Source organism: Rhinatrema bivittatum, chromosome 3 (genome assembly GCF_901001135.1).
Source record: "Rhinatrema bivittatum chromosome 3, aRhiBiv1.1, whole genome shotgun sequence".
Taxonomy (NCBI): Eukaryota; Metazoa; Chordata; class Amphibia; order Gymnophiona; family Rhinatrematidae; genus Rhinatrema; species Rhinatrema bivittatum.
The window spans coordinates 320,815,534-320,842,986 of record NC_042617.1 but is presented as its reverse complement, the minus strand read 5'-3'; the positions used below and the strand labels follow the sequence as shown (position 1 = coordinate 320,842,986).

The following is a 27,453-nucleotide window of genomic DNA, read 5'->3' as shown; positions in this document are numbered from 1 at the left end:
TATTGCTCCTAGTTATCTTTCAATTTCACTATACCACTTCTGCCCTCCCTTCTTTCTGACATATCTGAAAAATGTCACCTCTTTACCATTTTGGCAATCCTTTCTTCCGCTTGAACTTCATGGAGAAAGGTTTGCTGATGTCACCCCTTATAGGCATATGTGCTGACTTCAGCCAGCCAGTATTACCTGTAACAAGTTAACCATGAACCTACCAAATTTACACATTTAAAAACCAGAGATAGAATCAAATTTGATTCTGTTTTTGACAGGAAGTCAGTGATACTCCTTTAAAATTGGTGTAATTATATGATCACTGGTTTTCTTCCCCATTTGTATTCTACTTACGACGTTCTAGATTATCTTTAATTTCTCAATTTTTTTTATTAATAATTTTATTGGTTTATATAAACATATCAGCTACAGAGCAACAGGCAATGAAATTTATAGTAACAGAATAACAGCAAATGTCGGATAACATCTTGAACAGTTTCTACAAGACAGTGACTGACCAGGAGTATAACATGGTCCGATTCCACCTCCCAGGGCACTGTCTGGCCTTGGTATGTAAACCCCCCCCCCTCCACCCCCAGGTCACCTCGATCAGGCGCAGCCCCGCCATAGAGGGGGGGGCCCATGCCCAATAGCAGAAAGAACATAAAGCTTTGTGAGCCTCCCCCCTTGGTTACGTTATATATGGTTTCAGCAAGGTCCAAATCCGGTAAAACTTTGGGACAGAATCCTTCCGGATTGCCGTCAGATATTCCATCAAATATATCTGTCGTAATTTGGTTAGTAAGAGTGTGTGTGGGTACCTCTTGAGATTTCCACCGAGCTGCCACCAGCAGTCTAGCCAAGGTCACCACATAGGTTAACAAAGCCCAGGGGTGTCCTAGAAGCCAAACCTCCACCCACAGTGGAAGCTGGACACCCAAAACAGTGCCCAGCCAGGTTTGACAGTCCTTCCAAAGAACCTGTATGTGGGGGCACTGCCACCACATATGAAGGAAGGAGTCTTCCTGAGAGCATCGTCGCCAACACATAGCCGAGCTCCCCGGAAACCACTGGGCCAATCGGGCCTGGGGATAGTGCCAGTGATACAAGAGTTTATATCAATTTTCCATCATAGCCACCGACATAGAGGTCTGTCCTAGATGCCGAAAACAAACAGTCTTCCCATTGGCCCCTATCCCAGGTGACTCCCAGGTCGGACTCCCATGCGGCCAAATGAGTGGCAGCGTGAAAGTCCTCTCCCACCAACAGATATACTTTGGAAATTATTTTCTGCAATTTGCCAGCCAAAATGCAATAAGCTTCAAAAATCGAAGGGCTCTGGTGGAGATCGGAGGCCACCGCACTTGTAAAAACAGAGTGTCGCAGCTGAGCTTAGGCTTAAAAAAAAAAAATCTGTATTAGGGAGGGCATAAGCATGTTGCAATTGCGAGAATGAGAGCATCCCTGTGTTCCACACCGGTCCCAAATTAGTGAGACCGCATTGTACCCAGTGGCGAAAGACTAAATTATCCCACTATCAGATGGCCATAGGTAGCATATGGACGAGAGGTCAGAGTATGTCCTATCGCCCACCAGCGCAGGCCGCCATCATTTCCAGATAGTATAAGTACAGTGCAGTGGTGGGGGGAAATCCCGTACCTCCCTTGGGGGTATCGCTCCAGACCAAAACAACGTGTACAGTGGAGTGCCACCCACTAGGGCCTGCTCCATCTCGACCCACTGCTTAGCAAGGCCTAGATCATAGCAGTCAATCACATACTTAAGTTGGGACGCCACAGTAGTAGTGTAAAAGGGAAGGGAGTCCCACACCGCCCTCTCGCCGAGTCCGATACAGCACCGCCCGAGCAACCAGAGGTGGCTGTTGACCCCAAATAAAGAAAAGCAATTTTCTTTGTTGCGGTTTCAACTCATGGGTCGGAAGTAAGCATGGTAAAGTCTGAAAAAAGGTACCCCAATCTGGGCAAGACATTCATTTTGATAACATTAATCCTCCCAAACCACGAAAGCTGCAAGCGTTGCCATTTGTCTAAATCGCCCAAGAGACGTCGCACTAAAGGTTGGTAATTTTGTTGCTCTAGCGCATCAAGGTTCAGGCTCAAGTTTACCCCCAGGTAGTGAATGGGACCATGTGTCCATTTAAAAGGAAATACTCGTTTTCCCTCCCGCTCTAATCCCTTGGAGAAATTAACCGGTAATAATTCCGATTTATCAGGGTTGACTTTAAACCCTGAAAGGCGCCCATACTCTTCCAATAGTGCTCGCGTCGCGGCCAGGGAGGTCAATGGGTATGTGAGCGAAAAAAATATCATCATCCACTTATAGCAATTTCTCGATTTAAGAGTTTTTCTATACCATGATACAGAGATTACAATAACCTATTCATGCTGTAATAGAAGGATGAATGATAGTAGCCAAATTATCTATAACCAAATGCAGGCAGTTTTCACATTTGCCACAGCAACACCGAACTACTGAGGAAACCTGCTCCAGGAGTGGAGTTGCCGCCTAGCAGGCTATGAACCAGGGAAGTCATAGCTCAAATCCCACTGCTGCTCCTTGTGACCTTGGCAAATCATTTCACCTTCTATTGCCTCAGGAACAAACTTAGATTATGAGCCTTCTGGGGACAGGGAAATATCTGCAGTACCTGAATGCAAACCGCTTTGAAATATAAATCAAATCAAATAGTGAAGAGTTCAACAGAAGCCCTAGACTACACATTACCTGAGAGCTGGTTTCAGCTTCACTCCCTGAAGGGGTTTATCACCAGTAACCTCACCAAATTAGATAATCACATCTTCAATTTGGTGTGATTCAATTTTACAAAGAGACAAAGCAAAAAAAAAAAATACAGTCTCTATCCTTAGCTCACAATTTCTATCTTCACTATATTTATTAATTCATCCATATTTTTTTTTCTCGCATATAATATTTAAAAATGTTTGTATACCGCTTTTATAAAATAACATTGGTCAAAACGGTTCAGATACAGGCACATACATAATGGGGTAGATTTTATAAATGTACGCACGGGCGTACTTTTGTTCGTGCACCAGGCGCGAACAAAAGTACGCTGGATTTTATAAGATACGCGCGTAGCCGCGCGTATCTTATAAAAATTTATTTATTTTATTTTAAGTTTTTTTATACCGATTTTCCTGCATAAAATGCATATCAAACCGGTTTACAATGAAACAGAATGAGCAGGAAGTAAAATTCCTTAGTCTAATACATTTAAGCGTCAATAATGAAATAATTTGGGGTCGGCGCATGCAAGAGGGTGCACATTTGTGCAACCTGCGCGCGCCGAGCCCAGCGCGTGCTGCCTGTTCCCTGCGAGGCCGCTCCAAAATCGGAGCGGCTTCGGAGGGAACTTTCCTTCCGCCTCCCCTCACCTTCCCCTACACCTAACCCACCCCCCGGCCCTATCTAAAACCTCCCCCTACCTTTGTTGGCAGATTTACGCCTGTGGAAAGCAGGCGTAAATCTGCGCACGCCAGCAGGCTGCTGGCGCGCCATCACCCGACCCGGGGGCTGGTCCGGAGGCCTCGACCACGCCCCCGGGCCGGCGCCACGCCCCCGAAACGCCACGCCCCCGAAACGCCACGTCACTCGCGGCCCGCCCCCGACACGCGCGTCCCGGGGCTTGCATGTGCCGCCGAGCCTATGCAAAATAGGCTCGGCGCACGCAGGGGGGGTTTGGGGTAGGTTTTCGGGGGGTATGCGCGTATACTCCTTTGAAAATCTACCCCAATATAAAATTCAAATACAAACAGAATATAAAAACAGAAGTAACAAAAATAAAGCAAACAGAAAATATAACTAAAAAATAATTAAAATTAATATCCAGTTTCAATGAACAAAAGGACACATGACAAAAATATTGTCGGTTAACATAGATGTGAAATGTGGGAGAGATATTAATTGAGAGAAAATACATCTATACATTTATCCTAAAATGTTAATTATTTGATAGTTGTTCTATACTAAGTTAGGTTTACCCACAACAAAACCCTCCCCAACTAACCTCTGTAAACATTTGTAGTACCATTTCTCCCCATTCTTATACCCCGCTATTCTAGTACTCATACCCTGTTATTTTAGTTTCAGTTTCACAAGTTTAATTTCCCGTTTCTTAAAACTACCTGCCCTTTGTTATTTATTGTTGTTACCAGTTCATTGTAAAGCACCTTCGCTGCATTTCTTGTAAACCGATGTGATGTTCCCAACGAATGTCGGTCTAGAAAAGCTTTAAATAAATAAATGAGGACATATCTCACATACAAAAGTACAGACAAACAACATAAAACAGGCAAAATATCAAACAAGGAACAAAAAACAGAAATTGTGAGCTATGGGTAGAGACAGTCTTTTTTGCTTTGTCTCTTTGCATTAATAGGCAGTCTTAAGTGGTATAGGTGTTTCTTTGTTGTGGGATTCAATTTTAGTCTAGTGATGGTTAATTCCTCATCAACCCTTATGCAAAATGAGTATCACCACCAAATATATGGCAATCAGCACCAAAACTCTCCATCTCATCTGCCAATGGACACAGATATACATTGAAATGGGCAGAAGAAATAACAGACTCAATGGTCTGGGAGAAAACAGAATACCTCCTAACAAAACTGACTGGGTTCTAACTGATAAAAATGAAGAAAACCATTTCCATACTAAACACCATACCTCCAAGTAAGGTGAAGTTACTTCTTGCCTGATAATTTCCTTTCTTCGAGTTCAGTCAGACCAGTCCAGACTATTAGACTATGCTCACATATCAGTAAATGGAGACAGATTAACAGGTTCGCTGATGTCACCCCTTGCAGGCATCCATGTTGACCTCAGTCAGTCAATATTGTCTGTAACAAGCAAACTGCGGACAAGTTCAATGCAAATAAAACCAGTATTAACAATTCCCAGCAAACTTCCAGAATGATCAAGGAAGCAAAACAGTTTCATAACGAATGTGAATTCACTCACCTGCACAGATGCAGAAAATTGAATTCCTGTACCATTATTCCAGTATGTGCTTGAAGAAGAATGACAGTTTTGCAACATAATAAGGGCTCTGAACTGATCTGACTGGACTCAAGGAAAGGAAACTATCAGGTAAGAAGTAATTTCACTTTTGTCTTCATCCAGTCAGACCAGTCCAGACAATTGGGATGTACCCAAGCTACTCCTGAATAACGTGAGATGCTGCCAACACTTCTCAAGTGAAGGAGACTTCTTCCTAGACACGGAGATCTAAGCATTTATATTTAGCAAAGGAATGCCAGGAAGACCAAAACCCGCCTACCAATCTCAGTTCTGCCCAAGAAATAGCCTGAACCCTTGTGGAATGTACCTTTACCTGTTTGGGCATGAAACTAAACAGGTTGAAATCACAAATCTTCCAAAAGGACAACCCAAATTTAAGCCCCAGAAAGGGACATCTCAGTGGAGGACTAAAATACTTGATGCTTCTGAACAATATGCCAAGACAAAGATCTACCAAAAAATCTGAGTGTGAGAGAAAATCAAAATCGCTCCAGCTTTAGCAGGTATAGCAGAATTAGAAAAGGTACAGAGAAGGGCAACCAAAATGAAAAGGGGATGGAACGATTCCCCTATGAGGAAAGGCTAAAGAGGTTAGGACTCTTCAGCTTAGAGAAGAGATGGCTGAGGGGAGATATGATAGAGGTTTATAAAATAATACAGTAGCATGGAACAAGTAAACAATCAGTTGTTTGCTCTTTCAAAAACTACAAAGACTAGGGGACACAGTGAAGTTACTAGATAATACATTTAAAAATAATAAGAAAAATGTTTTTTTACTCAATGTATGATTAAGCTCTGGAATTCATTGCCAGAGGATGTGGTGAAATCTATTACGTTAGCTGCATTTAAAAATGGTTTGGACAAGTTCCTTAGTTTTTGGGTACTTGCCAGGTTCTTATGGCCTGGATTGGCCACTGTTGGAAACAGGATGCTGGGCTTGATGGACCCTTGGTCTGACCCAGTATGGCAAGTCTTGCGTTATGTTGTTCTGATGTTCCCAAATGATTGAAAAGATGATCTAACTCTTCGAACCTCCATCACCCACCGAGTCAGCTGTCCCAAACAGAGTGTTAGACTGCAACAGACAATACTATCACCAGGATCTCTAGATCCAGTTCGGAATTTCTGCACTGATTCCAGTACCAGAATTCTTATAGAACAGCTCTGCGACTGGGGATTCCACCTCAAGAACAGGCTCCTTTACTATTGTCTTGAACAGGCCATATGAGCATCCTCACTAATGGTACCAGGCCCAATATTGCTGCCATAGAATCTAGAAACAGAAACTAAACCACACTGACAGATTCTTTGCCAAAAAAACAAAAAATGCAGAGAACTTTACAACTCAGCCTCCACTTACTTTTCTCTGTGAAATATACATGGCATAACACTATATTGAATTCTACTCCCAGAAAAAACATTCTGGGACAGTGCAGACAACTGCGGGAGAAAGACCAAGCAAATGAACCACTCAGTGGCTAGCCCACTTCTGATATGACTGCTTTTATTAATCAGTCATCCATAAAAAGGATGAACCAAAATCCTTGCCTAGCGCAGAACTACCACAACAATCATTCTTATCCTTGAAGGATTCATGAGGCAGTTGCTAACTCCAAGAGTAGGACTTGTAGTAGAAATGAAATATTTATTTTGCTGATGACACTAAGATCTGCAACAGAGTGGACACGCCGGAAGGAGTGGAGAGAATGAGACGGGATTTAAGGAAGCTGGAAGAGTAGTCGAAGATATGGCAGTTGAGATTCAATGCCAAGAAGTGCAGAGTCATGCATATGGGGAGTGGAAATCCGAATGAACTGTATTCGATGGGGGGAGAAAAGCTGATGTGCACGGAGCCCGAGAGAGAGACCTTGGGTGATAGTGTCTACTGATCTGAAGTCAGGGAAACAATGTGACAAGGCGATAGCTAAAGCCAGAAGAATGCTGGGCTGCATAGAGAGAGGAATATCGAGTAAGGAAAGGGAAGTGATTATCCCCTTGTACAGGTCCTTGGGTGAGGCCTCACCTGGAGTACTGTGTTCAGTTCTGGAGACCGTATCTCCGAAGAGACATTGACAAGATGGAGGCGGTCCAGAGAAGGGCGACCAAAAAGGTGGAGGGTCTTCATCGAATGACTTATGAGGAAAGACTGAAGAATCTAAATATGTACACCCTGGAGGAAAAGGAGGAGCAGAGGTGATATGATACAGACTTTCAGATACTTGAAAGGTTTTAATGATCCAAAGACAAACCACAAACCTTTTCCATCGGAAAAAAAATCAACAGAACCAGAGGTCATGATTTGACGCTCCAGGGAGGAAGACTCAGAACCAATGTCATGAAGTATTTCTTCACGGAGAGGGTGGTGGATGTCTGGAATGCCCTGCCGGAGGAAGTGAAGACCAGAACTGTGAAGGACTTCAAAGGGGCGTGGGATAAACACTGTGGATCCATAAAGTCTAGAGGACGTGAATGAAGAGTGGGTGGCTCGCAGGTATGATGGCTACTACCTGGAGATAATAACCTTATTCAATAAACATACACACGGTTAATGTGACTCAAACATTGCTCTAAGCTTCAACGGCAAGAGGAAATGTGGAAAAAAGCATTTGCATTCACAAAAAAGCAGGGAGTAGCTTGCTTGTTACGGCGGTTACTACCCCAACCAAATAAGTCTGATACTATATCCAGCATAGCTCCTCTGCTTTCAACGGCAGGGGAGAAAGACAGATACTTCACTTTCAATGCATATCCAGCATAGCTCTCTGCTTCAACGGCAGGGGAGAAAGACAGATACTTCACTTTCAATGCATATCCAGCATAGCTCTCTGCTTCAACGGCAGGAGAGGAAGACCGATAGTTCACTTTCAATGCATATCCAGGATAGCTCTCTGCTTCAACGGCAGGGGGAATGAAGAAAAGTGGATCTATATACAGAGAACAACCAACAAGAACTGAATTACATAGTCTGGGTAAACAAATAAGCATGGGTGTGGGCTTGCTTGTTGCGGCAGTTGCTACCCCTAAACTAATTAAGCTAGATATTTTGCTTAGATGCAGTTCCAATACTGCTCTCTGCATAATGGTGTGGGTGGAGGGAAATAGAACCAAAAGGTTACTAAGAGCCAAGAGAAACAGATAAGAATGAGAAGAAAAAAAGTGTGAAGCTTGCTGGGCAGACTGGATGGGCCATTTGGTCTTCTTCTGCCGTCATTTCTATGTATTGATCCAGCTTAGATTCAGAATGACCAAAAAGACCTCTTTTTCTTAGAAAAAACTATCAAGGTAGACCTCAAAGCCCAGACTTGATACTGTTCAAAAGGTCTGGGTCGCCGACTACCAGCATTTTCTTATTTGCCATCACCATCCTCTCAAGACCTATGCCCAATAAAGGCAGACCCTTAAGGGAAGAAAATGTGATTTGGCCTTTTGCACTGTCCTGCCAGAGTGAGGGTTGCCTTTGACTTTCTCAGCAAACCTTGCCATTACTGAGGCTCCTCCCTGAACCAAAAGCTGCCCTTAAGAGGAAGCTCTTGTTAACATGATCTTAGAAATTGTGAAACAGCTGACCAACCATGCAAACCAAGAAGCCTGCTAGCAGCCGCCATGACAGGAATGTCCCTGACAGAAACTTAACCAAAACAAACCAGGCATCTGTCCAGAATGCTTTTAAGAACATAAGGCTTGCTATACTGGGACAGACCAAGAATCCATCAAGCCCAATATCCTGTTTCCAACAGTGGCCAAACTAGGTCACAAGTACCTGGCAGGATCTCAAGGGGTTGATAGATTCCAAGCTGCTTATCCCAAGAATAAGCAGCGGATTTCTGCAACTCTACCTTAATAATTAATTGTTAATGGACTTTTCCTCCAGGAACTTCTCAAAACCTTGTCACGGTCTTCTGGTTACTGAATAACCAGTATTCCCCTTTCAGCAGGGTTTTTTTTTTTTTAATTATTTTATTACATTAGCCAAAAATAGCTTTAAGAATTTAAAGAGAAAGTAAAAAAAAAAAAAACCCCACTCCAATACTAGATTAAGATTCCACAAGGGAACCAGCCACCTTAGGGGTGGCCGGAGGTGCTTTACCCTTTTCAGAAAACGGGCCATGTCCAGATAAGCCAACAGGCAGGTGCCATTCACCTTGTCCCTGAAACAGGAGAGAGCCGCGACCTGGGCCTTCAAGGAGTTAAGGGTCAACCCTTTATTCAAGACGTTCTGTAAAAATTCCAGGAATTAGTGGGATTTTGACCGTCTGAGGGCAACACAGTGTTCCTCACACCAGGCCTCAAATACTCTCCAGACCCGCACATACTCTAAGGACATAGAAACTTACACACACAGAGTAAGTTGGCAATTACTGCCACCAAATATCCATGCTTCAAAAGGCAAGCCCTCTCAAGGGCCAAACCGTAAGACAGAATCTATTCCGATCCTCATGAAGGACCTGTCCCTACTGAAGCAGGTCCCTGTGCAACGGGAGGCATGGGGGGGGGGGGGGGCAGTCTCCACCAGGAGTCTCCGCATGTCCCCATACAATGGACAACCAGGTCGATCTGGAGCTACTAGTAGGACTAATCCCCTGTGGCACTCAATTCTGTGAATGACACTGCCTTCCCTTTGTGACCCCTGCTGGGCATATAGCAAGTCGTCTTCCGGCCAGGTCCGAATCGATTGTCTATCCTCAGGGACCACTGATCTCTTCTGCGACTAAAGAATCAGAGAACCTTTGCAATGTGAGATGCAGCCAGCAAGTCAATAGACAGGAGACCCCATTGATCTACCACCAGCTGAAAGGCTTTGGCTGACAACACCCACTCTCCTAGATCCAGACTCACCCTGCTTAGAAAGTCTACTCTGACATGGTCTTTTCCTATGATGTGGGAAGCAGAGATCAGCTGTAGATGTATTTCCGCCCATTCCATAAGGGGATCTATCTCCTGTGACACTTGCTGGCTCTTGGTTCCCTCCGACAGTTGTTGTAGGCTACTGTTGTATTATGCGACATTACGTGGACCGCTTGACCCTGAAGTACGTGGCCGAATTGTAGGCTCTTCCTTGGTCCAATGCCTCTGGGCTGTCAGTTCCTGACAGTGAGCTCCCAAGCCCCAGAGGCTCGCGCCTTTGTGAGGACCAGCCAGTTTGGCAGGGACAGGGTTACATCCTAGACAGATGAGCTTCCTGCGGCCACCACATCAGTAAGTGGAGGCGAATCGAATAGTCTCGAGACAGTGGGTCCCAATATGAAAGCAGGGAACGCTGAAGTGGTCGCATGTGTGCCCTCATCCACGGCACTACCATTAAACTGAGGACCTGAAGATAGCTCCATACCGTCGGGTGTATCGTGTTCGTCAACGATGCACTGGGGACATCAACTTCCTTATCCACATGGTTTCGAACTGGACTCCCAGATACTCCAAGGACTGGGAGGGTTTGAGACTGCTTTTGTTCATGTGTATGACCCAACAGAGTTCCTGAAGCAGGGAGGTCACCATGGCGATCACCCAGAGACTATCTTCCACGGAGTTTGCCCGGATCAACCAATCATCCAAGTACGGGTGCACCAGGATTCCTTCTTTTCTCAGTGCAGCCACTATGACTAACATAATCTTGGAAAATGTTCTGGGGCAGTGGCCAGACCAAAGGGCAGTGCCTAGAACCGATAATGGTGGCCCAGTACCGCGCAAAGTGTAGGAGACATTGATGTTCTTGCCAGATTGGAATATGAAGGTAGGCCTCGGAAAGGGTCCAGGGAGGTTAAGAATTCTCCCAGAAGTATGGCCATTATCATAGAGCATAGAGTTTCTATACGGAAATGAATTACTCATGTCTGTTGACACACTTGCGGTCCAGGATGGGGCGAAAGGAACCCTCCTTCTTGGATACGATGAAATAGATGGAATAACCCCTGTATTTTCCTGTGGCGCAGGTACTGGAATTATAGCCCTCATCCTGAGGAGCCTTACCAAGGTAGATTCCACTGCCTGCTCCTTGTGCTGGCAGAGGCGAGGAGATATCATGAACATGTTCCGAGGAGTGCTGTGAAATTCCAGCGCATATCCTTTTCATATGACCACCAGTACCCATTTGTCCAAAGTGATCTCGACCCACCGCTGGTAGAAGAGGGACAGTCGATCCCCTATTTCCTCGTTCCAAAGGTGGTCGGTAAACTTCACTGGGGAGTTCGGGACGAACCTGAACCCATCCTTCTCTTGGGTTGTCAACTCCAAATGTCAAGTTTCTGTAGGGCCAAAAGTGTTGGGAGCCCCTGGATCAACCCCTCATGGGCAAGAGGCGCTGTAACTACTTTCTCTTATCTTATGGTAGCTGGGGCTCTGGAGATTCACCCCATTTACTGGCCATCTTTTCCAATTCACTTCCAAAGAGGAGTGATCCCTTAAAGGGCATCTTTGTGAGGTTTGCCTTCGAGGTTGTGTCTGCTGACCAATTCCGCAGCCATAGCTGTCTTCTGACCACTACCCTTGAGGCCACTCCTCTGGCCGAGGTATGGACTAGGTCAGAGCCCGCATCAGCTAAAGAGGCAGCGGCGGGTTCCATAATGTCTCTGGAATTCACCCTTGAGTCATCCACCTCCCAAGAGAGGAGCAGGCACGAATGAGCTACCAGAGCACAAGAAGCAATCTGTAAGGTCATTGCTATTGCGTCAAAGGCCTGTTTAAGGATGGACTCCATCCGCCTATCATGCATATCCTTCAAGGCTGCTCCTCCTTCCACTGGGATAGTTGTTCACTTTATGGCGCAGACCAGCGCATCCACTTTAGGGAAACAGACTTTCTCTCGTGCCGGATCCAGCAGATATAGAGCTTCTAATGCTAGTCCTCCTTTAAAACTCACTTCAAGGGCATCCCATTCCAGGTCAATCAATTCCTGGATGGCTTCCAGCACTGGAAAATAGCAAGAGCCTTTTTGTAGAGAAACCAGAATGGGATTCTTCTTTGGTTCCATCAGAGTCCGCCCCAGGAACTCCCAGCATCTTCAGGGTCTGGAAACCAGGGCCAGCAATTCATCAACCGTGGAAAAAACGTAACATGGTCCAGTAGGTTCTAAATCAGGTGGGATTTCCCCCTCTTCCAAGGAATCTGGATCCCCTTCTTCATTTGTGCTGTCCGGTTCCCGGCCAGGGATACCCTTGGTGAGGCGAGGCTTGTCTCAAGGTCTGCCGATAGGGCTGGGAGAGGGAGGCCTTATTGGCTGGGGTTCCATTAGGACAGGGGCAAGTGAAGCAGACTGCACATGTATGAAGGCTTGAAGGCCTTGGAAAAAATTCCAACCAAGAGAAGGCAGCCAGGTCCATGCTTAGGCCAGGAAGTACTGGGGTAGGTGCCGCTGAATTTCCCTCTCCCATGGAAGACCCAGTCCCAGAATTACTCTGAACCAGGGTACTTTTGGTTAAGGTTGTGGCTGACCCATCCTCTGATCGGAGGAGCCGGGCTTAGCAAAGTCTGGGGAGGCCAACTCTCCCTGGGTCTCCTCACAGTGCTGACACAAGTAAGAATCCAGGTCAAAAGAACATGCCATACTGGGTCAGACCAAGGGTCCATCAAGCCCAGCATCCTGTTTCCAACAATGGCCAATCCAGGCCATAAGAACCTGGCAAGTACCCAAAAACTAAGTCTATTCCATGTTACCGTTGCTAGTAATAGCGGTGGTTATTATCTAAGTCAACAATTAATAGCAGGTAATGGACTTCTCCTCCAAGAACTTATCCAATCCTTTTTTAAACACAGCTATACTAACTGCACTAACCACATCTTCTGGCAACAAATTCCAGAGTTTAATTGTGCATGGAGTGAAAAAGAACTTTCTCCAATTAGTTTTAAATGTGCCACATGCTAACGTCATGGAGTGCCCCCTAGTCTTTTTATTATCCAAAAGAGTAAAAAACCGATTCACATCTAACCATTCTAGACCTCTCATGATTTTAAACACCTCTATCATATCCCCCCTCAGCCGTCTCTTCCCCAAGATGAAAAGTCCTAACCTCTTTAGTCTTTCCTCATAGGGGAGCTGTTCCCTAAAATGACAAGCAATGCAGAGAGAATGGCGCTTTTGTTTCTTTGCTGCTGGAGCCATTAGGGATGATAACTGCATGTTCAGCCTGCTCACGCTTAAAAATAGTGTGTGCACAGATTTCAGGCGCCTACGCGGGTCGCGGCGAGGCACATGCACAGTCCATGCACCTGGCTTTACCTAAACTCTGTGCCTAGGGAGTTGTACAAGCACGCGTGCAATGTGTGCAGTGCCGGCATGCAACGCGCATACAGACGCTCTATGGCGGGCAATACAAGACACAAAAATGCGTGCAAGATAGTGCCTACTGAACTAAAGCGGGGCCTAGCCCACCGGGGTGGGGAGGCGGAGGCGGCTACTCACCCACTTGGAACCCATTTCCCCTTACCCCAATGGGATTGGGAACGTCGGTACGGTGCACTGAGCAAGGAGACCGGAGGAAGTCTTAACGAAACCCCTCCGTCTCTGAATCAGGAGGATTTTTTTTTTTTAACTTACCTGGGCTCAGTGCTTACTAGCAGAGTAGAAGAGACAGTCTCCGACTGCAGGGGGAGAGGGCTTTGGCCATCACCGCTGCGCTCCACTTCCTGCACCCGCTGCCTTTCAGCTGCTTAAGCAGCAAAGTCCATTCCAGGAACTGGCTACTGGACCAAGGCACACCTCTGAAGGATCTCTGAAATCACCTCAGGATTCTCAACTGGGGAAGGATCTTTAGGTATCACCGCAGGAGAGCGGGGCTCAATCTTTCTCCAATTTAAAAGTAGAATTTCTTCTAACGGGTACAGCGATCCCCATAGGGAAAGCACATCAACATCTGCTAGGAAACTGAGAGATACTGAAGGGCTGAGGACACTGCAGGTGTATCTAGGGTAACATCAGCTTTGAAATCTGACTCCGTCTCCATCTGCTGGCAGGGAGCATATAAGCCATTGGCCCTGAGTCCATCTGGCCTTAAGCTAGGAAATGCATGTTTAATTGTTCTGCTGCAGAGGTTGTCAACTCTGGTCCTCGAGAGCCACAAACAGGCAAGGTTCTCAGGATACTGACAATGAATATGCATGAGACAGATTTGCATGCATTTGCATATTCATTGTGGATATCCTGAAAACCTGGCTTATTTGTGGCTCTTGAAGACTGGAGTTGGCCAGCCCTGGTCTACAGTCTGACAGCTGAGATTTAATGATAAAAAATGCAGTCATGTATTTGGGCTGTAAAAACCCAAGGAAGAAAGTAGGAGTATAGGTATGAAATTCTTCTATGCAAGAAATAAGAACAGGATTTGGAGTAATCATATCTGATGATCACAACGTGGCCAAGCAGATAGATAAGGCAACAGCAAAAACCAGAAAGATGCTTACATGCATACAGAAAGAATGGTCAGCAAGAAAAAAAAAAAAAAAAAGGAGGTGCTATTACCCCTATATAAAGGTCCTTGGTGGGACATCATTTGGAATACTGAGTCCAGTTCTGGAGACCACACCTTCAAAGGAAAAACTGGATTGTGTCAGTGTAGAAGGCTGCTACTAAATAGTCAAAAATCTTCCTTATAAAGCATATGGGAACAGACTTAATCTAAATATGTATACCCTAGAGCAGGGGTTCTCAACCTGGTGCTTGGGACACAACTAACCAGTCAGATTTTCAGGATATCCACAAAGAATATGAACGAATTAGATTTCATACAGTGGAGACAAGTACATGAAAATCTCTCTCATTCATATTCATTGTGGAAAACCTGACTAGCTAGGTGTGACCCGATGACTGGGTTGAGTAACACTGCCATAGAGGAAAGGTGGACTAGTGGATATATGATAGAGATATTTAAACACTTTTAAGGTTTCCATGCATAGGTGACAAGCTTCTTTCAAAGAAAAGTGACCTCGGGTTATCGGATGAGGGGTGAAAGGGGATAGACTCAGTAGTAATCTTAGGAAAATTTATTTTTTTTTACAGAGAGGGTGGTGGATGCATAGAATGGCCTCCCAGTGGAGTGATGGCAACAAGGAGAGTATCTGAATTCAAGAAAGCATGAGAAACAGAGGATCTCTGAGGGAGTGATACGCATTGTAAAGGTGAAGTAGTAGTTGTGGACATGAAGATGAGATAGACCATTATGACCTTTTTCTGCCATCATGTTTCTTTGTTTTACTCAGAAATCCACTAGATCTATTCCAGTTTTTTCAATAGGGTTTCTAGAACTGCTAACATTAAAGGGCCCTCCAATTCTTTTGAAAGGTCATTAACTAGCATGCCAATCACGATGCACAGTACATTTTTAAAAACCGATGTAGATGTCAAAAAAGAGAAAAAACAGTATAATTGGTACCCCAGTATTTACTCCATCCCACAGTGTCCACCAAACGAACAGCATCTGCTAAATGTAACAATTCATTATGTAACCCAAGTGTTATCAGTAACCAGAATTTCCTCACTTGGGATCCTTCATTACCCAATACTAAATATAATCTTAATTCAAAATGGGGGGATTGATTGAATCTGTTGTGGTCCTGTAATCTCCCTGCACAGAGGATGAGGAAGGGACCTTGGGGAAGCACAGGGGACTTATTGCAAGCTTTATTAGCTACGTTTGTACAGGGCCAAAAACTGCAAAACCCTTGACTTTCCAACTCAATCAAGAATGGAGAAAATACAGCAGCTCCCTAGCAGGGAAATGTGATACCTTTGTGGCTAGATGGGCTCAATTTCTGAATCTGATGAAAAGACGGAGAAGGCTAGAAGGACTACATCTAGTTGACTGGAGAATAATGTATCTGGCTTGTTTGGATTCTGTTTAGCTGTGTATTATAGACCGTAAACCACCCCTTGAACATTAATAAGGAAAGACGATGGACATGTTACACGTTAAAACAAGTCCCTTTTCTTCGGCTCAAACATAAGAGTAGATGACTTTTTTTGAATGGATTTGTCCCAAGGAGAAGCTTCAGTTCAGTTCCTCCCAGAATTTGAGAGGAAGACGTTTGCCAGTCACACTTTACCCTACTTCTTGTCTGGTTTTTCCCTGGACATGTCTGCTCTTGGTCCCTTTTTATTTGCTTCCCTTGACTCCTTTTCATACCTGTATGTGTGGCTGCAAATGAACCCGAAAGCGCACAAGAGAAAAGCTTTCCAATGGCAGGCTTAGGTGTGCTTTAGCGCTCATCTTCGATCTGAGGGGATAACAATGAATCCCACGGGCTCTTAGCTTGTCAAATGATTCCCAGTCTGGTACAGGAGAACCAAAACCACCACCACTCTCATTCAGGCCCATGTGTTTGCCAAGTATACTCTTTACAATAACACGCAGGTGCTGCTTTACATCACCATGTAAGCCAATAGTTTTTTTTTCACCTCTCCATAATTAGGGGTCTATCAAATTAGCTCATGGCAATGCCAGATAATTCCCTGAGGTTTTCGGGACTTTTGTATTCACCCCCCATTTTTAAAAGGTATCAAAGTAGTGGGCATTCTGTCCTTCTCCAGCTGGCAGCATCCAGTGCTAGAGATGACTATACTGTAGCAATTAACTGGCAGATTATTTTGGCATGTGAACAAGCCAGTTTTTAACACTTCATTTCACAAAGCTGATTCACTATTTGCTTTCAGTTTTGTTCAATAACTTTTCCATACAGCACCTGGCTCCAGAGAGCACTACATATATACTCCCGAGATGCCATGAGCTTCTCTTCTGGTTGCCTCTGAAAAACAGACTACTGAAAGGAGAAGAAAGAAGGTGCACAGATGCTGGGCCAACTTCCTCCTGCTTTAAATGAAGCAGACCCTACATCCCACTGCTAGTCCAAACTCAAGCAGGACAGCTAAGCAAGCAAGTGAAAAAAAAAATAGGGTTATAATAGCACAGACCCATTCTGACTTCACCCAAAAAGACAGAAACACTATACTGGCACACACATCATCCTTCTGTCTCAGGAGAGTGGGCTTTGCTGGCACAGTACACATTGCATAGTCAATCCAATAAAAAGGACCAGCCTGGACTATTTTGTAACTCTATGGTCCCCAACCCTGTCCTGGGGGCCCACCAGTCAGTTGGATTTTCAGGATATCCACAATGAATATGCATGAAAGAAAATTTGCATGCACTGCCTCCATATCATGCAAATTTTCTCTCATGCATATTCATTGTGGATATCCCGAAAACCCAACTGGCTGGTGGGCCCCCAGGACAGGATTGGGGACCACTGTTGTAACTGACCCACTGAAAATTAGACAGCAACTGCAATCCATGTCAGATCCATAAGAGAAAAGAAACCTGGGTCAACACTGAATCAATGTGCTTTTAGTCAAAAGAAAAAAAAGACAGCTGAAGTGATATGGATGCCAGACTATTGCCAGCTGAGAGGGACAGACAGGCATGGACACTATCAGTCAACGAAGGAGAGACAGCGAGACTCATGGACCCCATGTCACCGTCTGTGAGAGGAAAGTCAGCAGGAGAGACATGGACCCCATTCAGAGGAAAGAGATCAACGTATCACCACCAGTTCAAGGACAGACAGAGAAACTAACATGGACCATAAGGAAGAAAGAGTAAGACTGGTGCATTGCAAGGAGAGCAAAATGTGAGAGGAGCAAAGATAGAATGTGACTGGATGGGGAATAAAAGTGGCAGAAGAGACCCAGTGACAGAAAACAGAATAAAAAAGTCACAGACGCAAAAGGTCGGCAAGTGGGACAAAGATAAAAACCTAAGCCAGAGGAAGAGTCGAAAGCCAAATATAATTAAATATATTTCTAAGTGTAAAAAAAAAAAAAACAACCCAATTAACTGTCCTCCACTGTCCACTATATAAAAGCACAAAAAACAAACAATGGACTCTTCTGACTTTAGGAAGCTAAATATTTTGGCAGCAAAATAAGAAAAGCACAGAGCTGGTAGGGGAACACACTCATGGACAACTGGCCACAAGATGTCTTACAAAGAGAAACTTCTGACTCAGGAAAGTTAACCTTTCTGCAGCCCCAGAGGCCCAAGGTCAGCGAGCCACTTTCTCTCCCTGAATGACAATAATGTGGTCTTTTAACACTCTTCTAGAAGCTGCCAGGGAATAAATTATGGTAGCCAAGCTTTCTACTTCAGGCCTGCGCCTCTTAAGTAATGTGGCTGCCAAGCGCTTTGGGTTATGTTTAGCTCTATGAGAACACCTTTCATCTAATCTATCTGCTCGACCTGTGTCTGTCACCTGGGAGTCCTCCAGGTCTCAGTTCTAAGAAGCCCCCTCCTTTCACTGCATAAGTTCTTCCTAGGTGGTCTCATCTCGTCACTCAGCTTCAACTCTGACCTTCCCACCACTGAGATGCACACCTCTCTCTACTTGTCCATCAACATCAGTTCCTTGAGAATGCCCTAACCAGTCTGCTTTTCAGGATGTCTACGGGTACTTATAGTGCCTACACCTCATGCGTATTCACTATTCACTGTGGATATCCTAAACATCACATTGGGGGGTGGGGGAGTCTACCCAGACTGTGCACCTGTACTAGGTAATAGCATCTTGCCTGTTACTTCTTTCTCTTATTGTTATCTTTTCCAGTCTTATTCCTTGCTCTCCTTTTCATCCATTTTTACAATTTTTCTGAATATAAAGTACGCATCTAATATTATGGCCATCGCTCATTTTTAATCTCCTTCACTGTTCGGCTATGAATATACGTTCCAGTGTGATGCCTTTACAGGGCTGCAAGGTTTATTCTGATCCACAATGCTGAGGATGGCCAAACAGGACAAGCTTAAAAAAAAAAAAAAAACCCACACTAAACACTCATCTCCAGCCAAGTGATCAAAGATGCAAATTTTCTGAAAAATGTTTAATTTCCAGGCACATGTTCCTTTACTTGCATAAAATCTGCATATAAAATTTTTCTCTGAAAATGTTACTATGCACATTTTTCTTATCTCCTAAATTGATCTGATTTGTCAGTTAATAAAAACAAAAACTACCATATTAATTTCTCATACTGTTTTGCAAAGTTTTTCACGTAGCCAAGTAGTTGAAATGAAACATCTGATTAAAGAGAAAACAAAAAAAAAAAAAAAACCCACGCACAATGTGATATAAATGTAATACTGAAACAAATTCAAAGCTTGAAATTGCCGAGGTTTCCTAACACTGCGCTGGCATTCATTTCATTGTTACTGATAAAGGTTATGAACAATGAATTTTTAGAAAAGGACATTTTTCCATGGAGAAAAAAAGCCTGGGAACATTTCCCACCCCACATCTCTGGAAGCGATACAAAACAGGATACTTTATGATTTAATTTGCCTTGGCTGCCGAACATATCTAGAACAGAAGTAGGCAACTCTGGTCCTTGAGTGCTACAAACAGGCCTGGTTTTCAGGATATTCACAATGAATATGCTTGAGATAAATTAACATGCACTGCCTCCACTGTATGCAAATATATCTCATGCATATTCATTGTGGATGTCTGGAAAACCAGGTCTGTCGGTCGCACTCCAGGATCGGAGTTGCTTAAAATATATTGTATTAGCACTTCTGCTTTAACCCATAAACTAGCAAGGAGACAGGAGAACCTGTCATGATGCTATGTTTCCTTCTCTTACCAGGACTCTAACCAACCAATGGCAGAGCTTATTCCAAAATTCTAAATGAGGCGCAAGTTGATTTTCAAAAACCAGCAGTGGGCAATATAACCAGGTAGAATGGATATTCAGAAACACCTGGCTAATTGTGTGGCTGAATATCTGGCTCAAATTTTCAGCAGGTAAATTTGGCAGTTAGGATGGAATATCGCATTAACCAACTAAATTCAAGAGTCTGCTGCAGGAATTCCAACCATTACATCTGAGAGGCTTGCCGTTTTAACCACATATGTTTTGCCAGTTAGAAGCCATATTTTTAACCAGGTAGATTTACTGAACAAAAACCCAATTTCAGCTAGCTAAATGTTATGACTATCGACCACAGGTACTGTGCCCTCCCTGAGATTTCACTGAACCGGTCTGTTTCTCTAAAGCAAAGAAAAAGATGATTCCCAGTGTCAATGGCAAGTGAGAGGGGCGAGGCAGAAGTCACTGGGCACTCTGCTATGCATGGCACAAATGTGAATGGTACTGGATGAATGCTTGAAAAGTTAGTGGGGAGGGGTTCACAGTTCTGAGGGGAAGGGGAAGGAGGGAGAAAGAAGATGGTGTCCATATTCAGCCGCTGTGCAGCTCAACAAATTAGCCGGATACACTTATCGGAGATATTGAGCTGCAGCAAACATGCCCAGCTATCTTAAAGTCAGCAGAATAAGTGTATCCACCTAACTTTAGGAAGCCCTTTGGCCCGACCAGACTTACGGGCCGATACAGTAAAGTGCGCAGCCAACACCCCCCACCGAAAGTAATAGCGCCCGCAACATGCAAATGCATGTTGATGGGCCTATTAGACATTCCCATGCGATACAGAAAGCAAAATGTGCAGCGAAGCCGCACATTTTACTTTCAAAAATTAACGCCTGCCCAAAAGCAGGCGCTAACTTCAGCCGGCACCGGGGAAGTGTACAGAAAAGCAGAAAAAACTGCTTTTCTGTACACCCTCCGACTTAATATCATAGTGATATTAAGTCGGAGGCTCCAAAAATAAAAAAAAATTGTAAAAAGTGCCCGCAGGTAGGAAGACAGATGCTCAATTATGCCGGCGTCCATTTTCCAAACCCGTGGCTGTCAGCGGACTCGAGAACCGACGCCGGAAAAATTGAGCATTGGCTGTCAAACCTTCTGACAGCCGCCGCTTCTGTCATAAAGGAGGCGCTAGGGACGCACTAGTGTCCCTAGCGCCTCCTTTTACCGTAGGCCCTCATTTAAATACTTGATCGCGTGCTGAGGAGAGTGGCCTGGGCACTCTCCCGCGGGTTTTACTGTATCAGCCCGTTAGCTGGATACTGGATAATTATCCAGCTAACTCGGCTCCTCCCCAATCCGCCCATTCCCCACCCCCTGAGTTATCTGGCAAAAAACTTAGCCGGATAAACCAGACTTATCAGGCTAAATTTTTTCTGAAAGCAGGCTCCATGATTCCCGCTTCGCTGTTACTAGGCTAAGAGGCTTTAGAGTAGATAAAGACCCAAATGGTCCATCCAGCCTGCCCGAAAAGTTGCTCGGGACTCCCAGTACCAGTCCATGCAGGTGATACTGATGAAGTGCTTGGCCCTGTCTGATTGACAGGTCTCCTATTACAAAAAATAGGAGAATGCCGACATAGGAAAGAATGGACCAAGACAATTAATTCTTTCAGAAGAACTTAAACATGTTTTCCTTTCCACATTCAAGGTGACTGGGAACTGTGGATGGGAAACGCAGCGTGCGAGGGAAGGCGCTTCCCCCTCCGAACGATGTTTTACACACAAAAAGCCACAACTTTCCGGTCTGCTCCGAAGTTCAGGCCCGCAGAGCCCCTCCTCCTCCTCCTCACCGGCGGCTCGGCGGGACCCAGCCCAGCCTTACCCATCCTTGCGCCGGGCTTTGTAAACGTGCCCGTACGTCCCTCTGCCCACTTTGCAGCCTTCGTACTCGAAGAGGTCCTCCACGCGCTCGCGCTCCGCCGCCAGCTTCGCCTTGAAGTCGTAATCCATGCCGCCGCCGGCCGGGCGCTTCAGGGGGCGGCGGGTCGGCTGCCCCGCTCCCCCGGCATTGCCTTCTGTTTCGGATGTTTTGGTCCGTACTGCCGCTAGTCGCCGCCTCGCCGTGCAGCTTCCTGGGAACGCGAGTCCGGGCCAGGCGCGGCGCCCAGCCGCTGGCCGTCCCCACCAACTACAGCTCCCGAGCGGCTCCGCGGCCGCCGCGCCTGCGCGCAGCGCCGCCCGAGATGGGGCTTAAAAATTTCCGCGGTTCCGTGCAGAGCGCGTGAAGGCGCTTTATGGCTCGGGGGCGGTCTGGGGCTGCGGGGTCGCCGGGCCGCGGCGACACCGTGGGAAGCTTAGCTTTGGTTGTGCAGTAAGTAGAGCAGGAGCAGCTGCCCTTGTTTATCTCTTGAGTCCGGGTATCCGAGAGCCACGCCTCCGCTGCCTCTCGGCGGCCTGTGATTGGCTGTCGTACTGTCAGAGAAGGATGTCCGGCCCAGGAGCTTAGCCTGCTCAAGTTTTATTCTCACGTGTATTTGGCCAGTAAGCCCCCCAAAACACTCATCATATACTGAAGCATCGCAGTCAGAACAAGTTACGTGTAAGAGTGGCCCAAAAGTGTCCTTTATTACTTACCTTGTTGTCTTCACAGATCCCGGTGACGGAGCCATAGCCAAGCTACATCGCTCCTATGGTCAAGTGAAAAAGTGTACCCCTTACCTGAACACAATATATAACACCACAAGCTGGGACATTGTTGAATGTACAGGGCTTTAATTTTTATTTTCACCCAGCAGTTTCCTTCTGCTCCTTCAGGCTTCGAGCTAAAGTAGAACCAGTACTGTGTGTTGCACTGGATTATCCAGCTAATATAATTTTTGTGCCATTTTGTAGGATATTCAATTTGGAATTAACAATACTTTACACATTACTTAAATTTATAATTTATGGCCGGAATGTGCAATAAGAGAAAAAACAGCATCAGATTGACTATATTAAGTGTATTACATTTCGTGAGAGCAACATTTATTACAAAAAAGTGGACCTCCAATAAATTAGGTCGAAGCAAAAACTGGGTTCAGAGGACATGGGGCAAGACTTCTGACTGCCAGGGCTTTTGGACTGGGGGCACATCAACCCAGGAGTGGCACAGGACAGCAAGGCTGGATGCTGGGCAGGACTGAGGCATTCTTCCCCCTAACCAGTCCCCTCCTCCACAGGTTGAGCCCTTGGGTTCTGGGAGCCAGCAGGTCTTGCTGTGGCCATATAACATGGGGAGTCAGGCGCAAAGATGTAATAACATTGTTGAAATAAACAGTTCCATGTCTCTGTTGTACCATCTTGCTTTGGCTGTAAGTGCATGTGTGTATGTTATTTAAATGTGCAGTCTCAGCAGGCATCACGTTTTCAAATAGCATTCCGCTGTTCTGATGCAAAGGAATCCCTTCCATGTGTGTGTACCATATTAGATTTTCTTTTCCCTATATATAGGGAAAAGGAGGAGGAATAGCCTAGTGGTTAGGGTTCGAGTCCCGCTGTCGCTCCTTGTGACCTTGGGCAAGTCATTTTATCCTCCATTGCCTCAGGTACAAAACTTAGATTGTAAGCCCTCTGGGGATAGGGAAATACCTACAGTACCTGAATGTAAACTGATGTGATATCTCAGATCGAACGTCGGTATATAAAATAATAAAATAATAAATAAATAAAATAATATACAGACTGCAGCAAGGCTGAACAGACTGGATAGTCCATAGCAAGGCTGGATAGTCTGGAGCAAGGCTTGGCTCGAGTAATAGGTACAGGGACAAGAAACAGAACTGGGACTGAGATTCGCCGCAAATGCAGACAAGCTGGAACTGGGTAAGGACTAGAACTAGGTACAGGCTGGGACAAGACAAAGAAAGGATACCAGGGCTAGAACTGGGCTGGGCAGTTCAGGACAAGACAACACAGAACAAACAACCCAAAGGCCCGAAGGCAGCGGGTTGGAAAACCCGTAGGCCGCTAAGCATAAAGCTCTAAGGCCAGTAAGTAGAGGCCACAAAGCAAGATAAGAAGTGAGAGCAAGCCCAGAGCCACAGGACAGATAGCAGAAGGTCTGAGGACCACAAGGCAAGGAGCAAGAAGGCCCGTAGCCCACAAGGCAAGGAGAAGTAGCCAGATCAAAGAGATAAACGTGACTTCATGAGATGGCACTGGTATACTGGTGCTGCAAGGTTACATAGGGCTGAAGTCTGGGTGTGGTGCAGGGAGGAGGTGTTGGATTCGTGGACCCTTGAGCCGACTTGGACAGATAATGGCGCACTGTGGAGGTACACAGTGCATGTCGAAGCCAGGAGGCGGCACAGGCAGGAGACTAGGAGGATCTTCACCACTGGAGACCCGAGGTCCCCCCAGGAGGAGCCCGTGAGGACCCGGGCCGCTTGGACTTACGAGCGGTCTCCTGCGAGTCGGTTTCCCGAGGATGGAGAAGTAGAGCTGGAGCCAGGAGGCCAACTGGAACTTCACCACTGGAAGCCCGCGGTCCCCCCGAGAGGAGCTCGTGAGGATCTGAGCCGCTTGGACTTAGGCGAGACCTCCTGGATGAACGCGGAAGTCAGGAACCAGTAGACGAAAGCTGGAGTCAGAAGTCTGTGGACGAAAGCCGGGGTCAGAAGCCAAATGGACGAAAGCCGAAGTCAGAAGCCAGTGGACGAAAGCCGGGGTCAGAAGCCAAATGGACGAAAGCCGAAGTCAGAAGCCAGTGGACGAAAGCCGGGGTCAGAAGCCAATGGACGGAAGCCGAAGTCAGAAGCCAGTGGACGGAAGCCGAAGTCAGGAACAGCAACTAGCAACTCTTAACCAGAGTGAATCTTGTTGCAAGGCCAGGAGTGGCGTTGGTGCAGGGTTTAAATACCCTGAAGGCTTATGATGTCACTCCTGGGAGGTGCTGTGTATTCCCGCGCTGACCCCTTTAAGAATCGGGTCCCCCCACGGCGCGCACGCCTAGGGGACGGGGCCATCCCAGACGTCAGCGGCGTCTCCTCCGCGGGTCGGGCCCATAACAGTACCCCCCCTTCTATGCCCCCTTCCTGGGGGCTTGGGCTTAGCAGGGTGGCGTAGATGAAACTGTTGAAGAAGGGATTTATCCAAAATGTTGGAGGCAGGCTCCCAAGAATTCTCCTCCAGGCCATAGCCCTCCCAGGAGAGGAGATATTCCCATCGTCTGAGGTGAAATCGCACATCTAATACCTCTTTTACTTGGTAGACAGTGTCCTCCTGAGGCGTGGGAGCGGCAGGTTCAGGGATCTTGTTGTGGAAGATGGACAAGACCAACGGCTTGAGCAATGAGACATGAAAAACGTTATGAACCCTGAGCGTAGAGGGAAGGTAGAGCCGGTAGGAGACAGCACCCACTCGTTCTGTAACTGGGAACGGGCTAATGTACCTCAGAGCCAAGTGCAAAGAAGGAACCTGCAGGCGAAGGTGTTTGGTACTTAACCATACCTTGTCCCCGGGAAGGAATGTTGGAGCTGGACTTGGGAGAAGTTACAACGTGACTGCCGTACGTTGTAACTTCTCCCAAGTAGAGCCCCAGAGATTGTGTAACTGTTGAGCTGTGAGTTGCACGGCTGGTGATGGCACCGCCAATGGCAAAGGCAAAGGAGGTCAGAGAAGTCTCCCATAGACTACCTGGAAGGGAGACCTGCCGGTGGCCGAATGCCTATGGTGGTTCTAGGAGAATTCTGCTCAGGGGAGTAAAGCCACCCAGTCGTCTTGTAGGTCTCCCACGAAGGTTCGGAGGAAAGTTTTCAAGGTTTGGTTTGTGCGCTCCGCTTGGCCATTGCCTTGGGGATGAAAGGCGGTGTTACAACTGTCGCTGCCTGACGTCTCCATTCCGCCCTCCTTACCTCTTTGGCGACTCCTCCCGCGGTTGATGGATGTCTGGCTGCCACAGCATCTGCCTGCCATCCTCTCCGGCGTCCCCGGTCCGGCTTGGGCGCTGCATTCCGCTATGTTGTTCAGCTGGCATAGGGCACGCGCACCACGTGGCCCTGCTTCTTATTCCTTCTTTGGCGCGAACCTCAGGGGCGTCCCCCTGTGACGACGTCACGCATCCCGGATACAAAAGCCTACTCTGTTTGCTAGCTATTCGAGTTAGTAAGGGACTCCTTACGGATGGGATTCGCTCTCTGTACCTAGCTACTCTGCCTCTCCTTAATTGGACTTACTCTATCGGGGTACCCGCTCCTCGGGGGCCTCTCTCTTTTCTTTCAGGTCGCTGTCTGGAACCGGTACTCGCTCCTCGAGGGCCCATGTTCCCGGACTTGCTGCCTGAGCTCACTTCTGCTTGGAAGAAACCGCTGCCTACACCATCAGTGAGTTACCATCTATATTCTCTCAGAGCTGTTCCCTGGAACCAGGTACTCGCTCCTTGAGGGCCTGCCTCTATTCCAGCATCTGTGTTATCTTCCGGGAGAGACCGCTGTGTAAGTAATCTACCAACGAGGCTCTATACCAGAACCCTGTGTATGCTCCACTGTACTCACTATCTAAGTTTCTCTCCACTACAGCACAGCTATTGAGGGGTCGCTGTTCCAGTGTCCTGAGGGACTACAAGCCCAGCTGGGCTTCATCTCTACTCACTACTGCCATCTCTGGTGGCTTCTCAACTCTGCTTAATAAAAGATAATTCTCTGTTGTGTGTCCTAAGCTGAGCCTGACCTGTGGCCCCTCACGGGACTTCCCCCCGTGGACGTGGTCATCTGCCACAGTGTCCAAGAGTCCACCCAAAACCTTACAAACAATAACAGGCGGTCGTGAAGTCCAATTGGACCCCTAATTTCTTGCAGAGTGCTCTCCAATATTTAGCCGTGAACTGCGAGCCCCGGTCGGAGGGAATATGGAGAGGCAGTCCGTGTAGGCGAAAGATGTGCTGAGTGAAAAGACTAGCGAGCTCGGGTGCCTTTGGTAATTTAGTGAGGGAGACGAAGTGGGCTATCTTCGAAAACCTAATCGATCGTGACCCATATCACTGTTTATGGGTCCATGGTTTGGTGGGGATAGGTAATGGACGACCAGTCAGCGTCTTTTGTCGAGCACAAGTCGGGCAGGAGCTGACATAGAGACTAACATCTCTCCTGACCTGAGGCCACCAGTAATATTCGGTCAGCAGATCCAAGGTCCAAGTGACCCCCGAATGACCTGCGGTCAACGAGTCATGAACCCATGACAACACCCTCTTGCGGAGGCAAGCCGGCACGACCGTCTTACCCATAGGAACCACTTCTGAAGCTTTGAGAAGGACTTTGGCTGGATCGAGGATATATCGAAGCGGATTAGGGTTATCCTCTGTTTCTGTCATGCGAGAGAGGGCGTCAGCTCTATTATTCTTGGAGGCTGGTCTGTACCGGAGGAGGAAATTGAAGCGGCCAAAAAGGTGACCATCGAGCTTGTCAAGAATTGAGGTGTTGGGCTCGGCACAAGGATTCTAGGTTCTTGTGGTCCGTATAGACGATCACGGGGTATTGGGCCCCCTCCAGCCACTGACGCCATTCCTCCAGCGCGAGCTTGATGGCCAGGAGCTCCTTGTCACCAATACTGTAATTTCTCTCCGCCGGAGAGAATTTTCGAGAATAATAGGAGCGTGGTAGGGGTTTGCCTTTAGTGGATGACTGGCTCAGGACAGCCCCTACCGCAAGATCAGATGCGTCTACCTCTACGATAAACTGACGCTGCGGATCTGGATGGTGGAGACAGACATCAAGAAGAAAGGCTTCCTTCAGCTTCTGGAAGGCACTTATT

At 46.5% G+C, this 27,453-nt stretch overlaps 1 protein-coding gene across 1 annotated transcript in view; it reads right to left on the bottom strand.

Moving 5' to 3' along the window:
* The window catches only part of CDK19 (cyclin dependent kinase 19), a 529,893-nt gene extending 507,715 nt beyond the window's left edge, over positions 1 to 22,178 (bottom strand). Inside the window, exon 1 of the mRNA XM_029595265.1 lies at positions 21,551 to 22,178. Coding sequence (XP_029451125.1) covers positions 21,551 to 21,678 — 128 coding nt within the window. The 5' untranslated portion in view covers positions 21,679 to 22,178. The remainder of the gene's footprint in view (positions 1 to 21,550) is intronic.
* Positions 22,179 to 27,453: the final 5,275 nt, after the last annotated feature.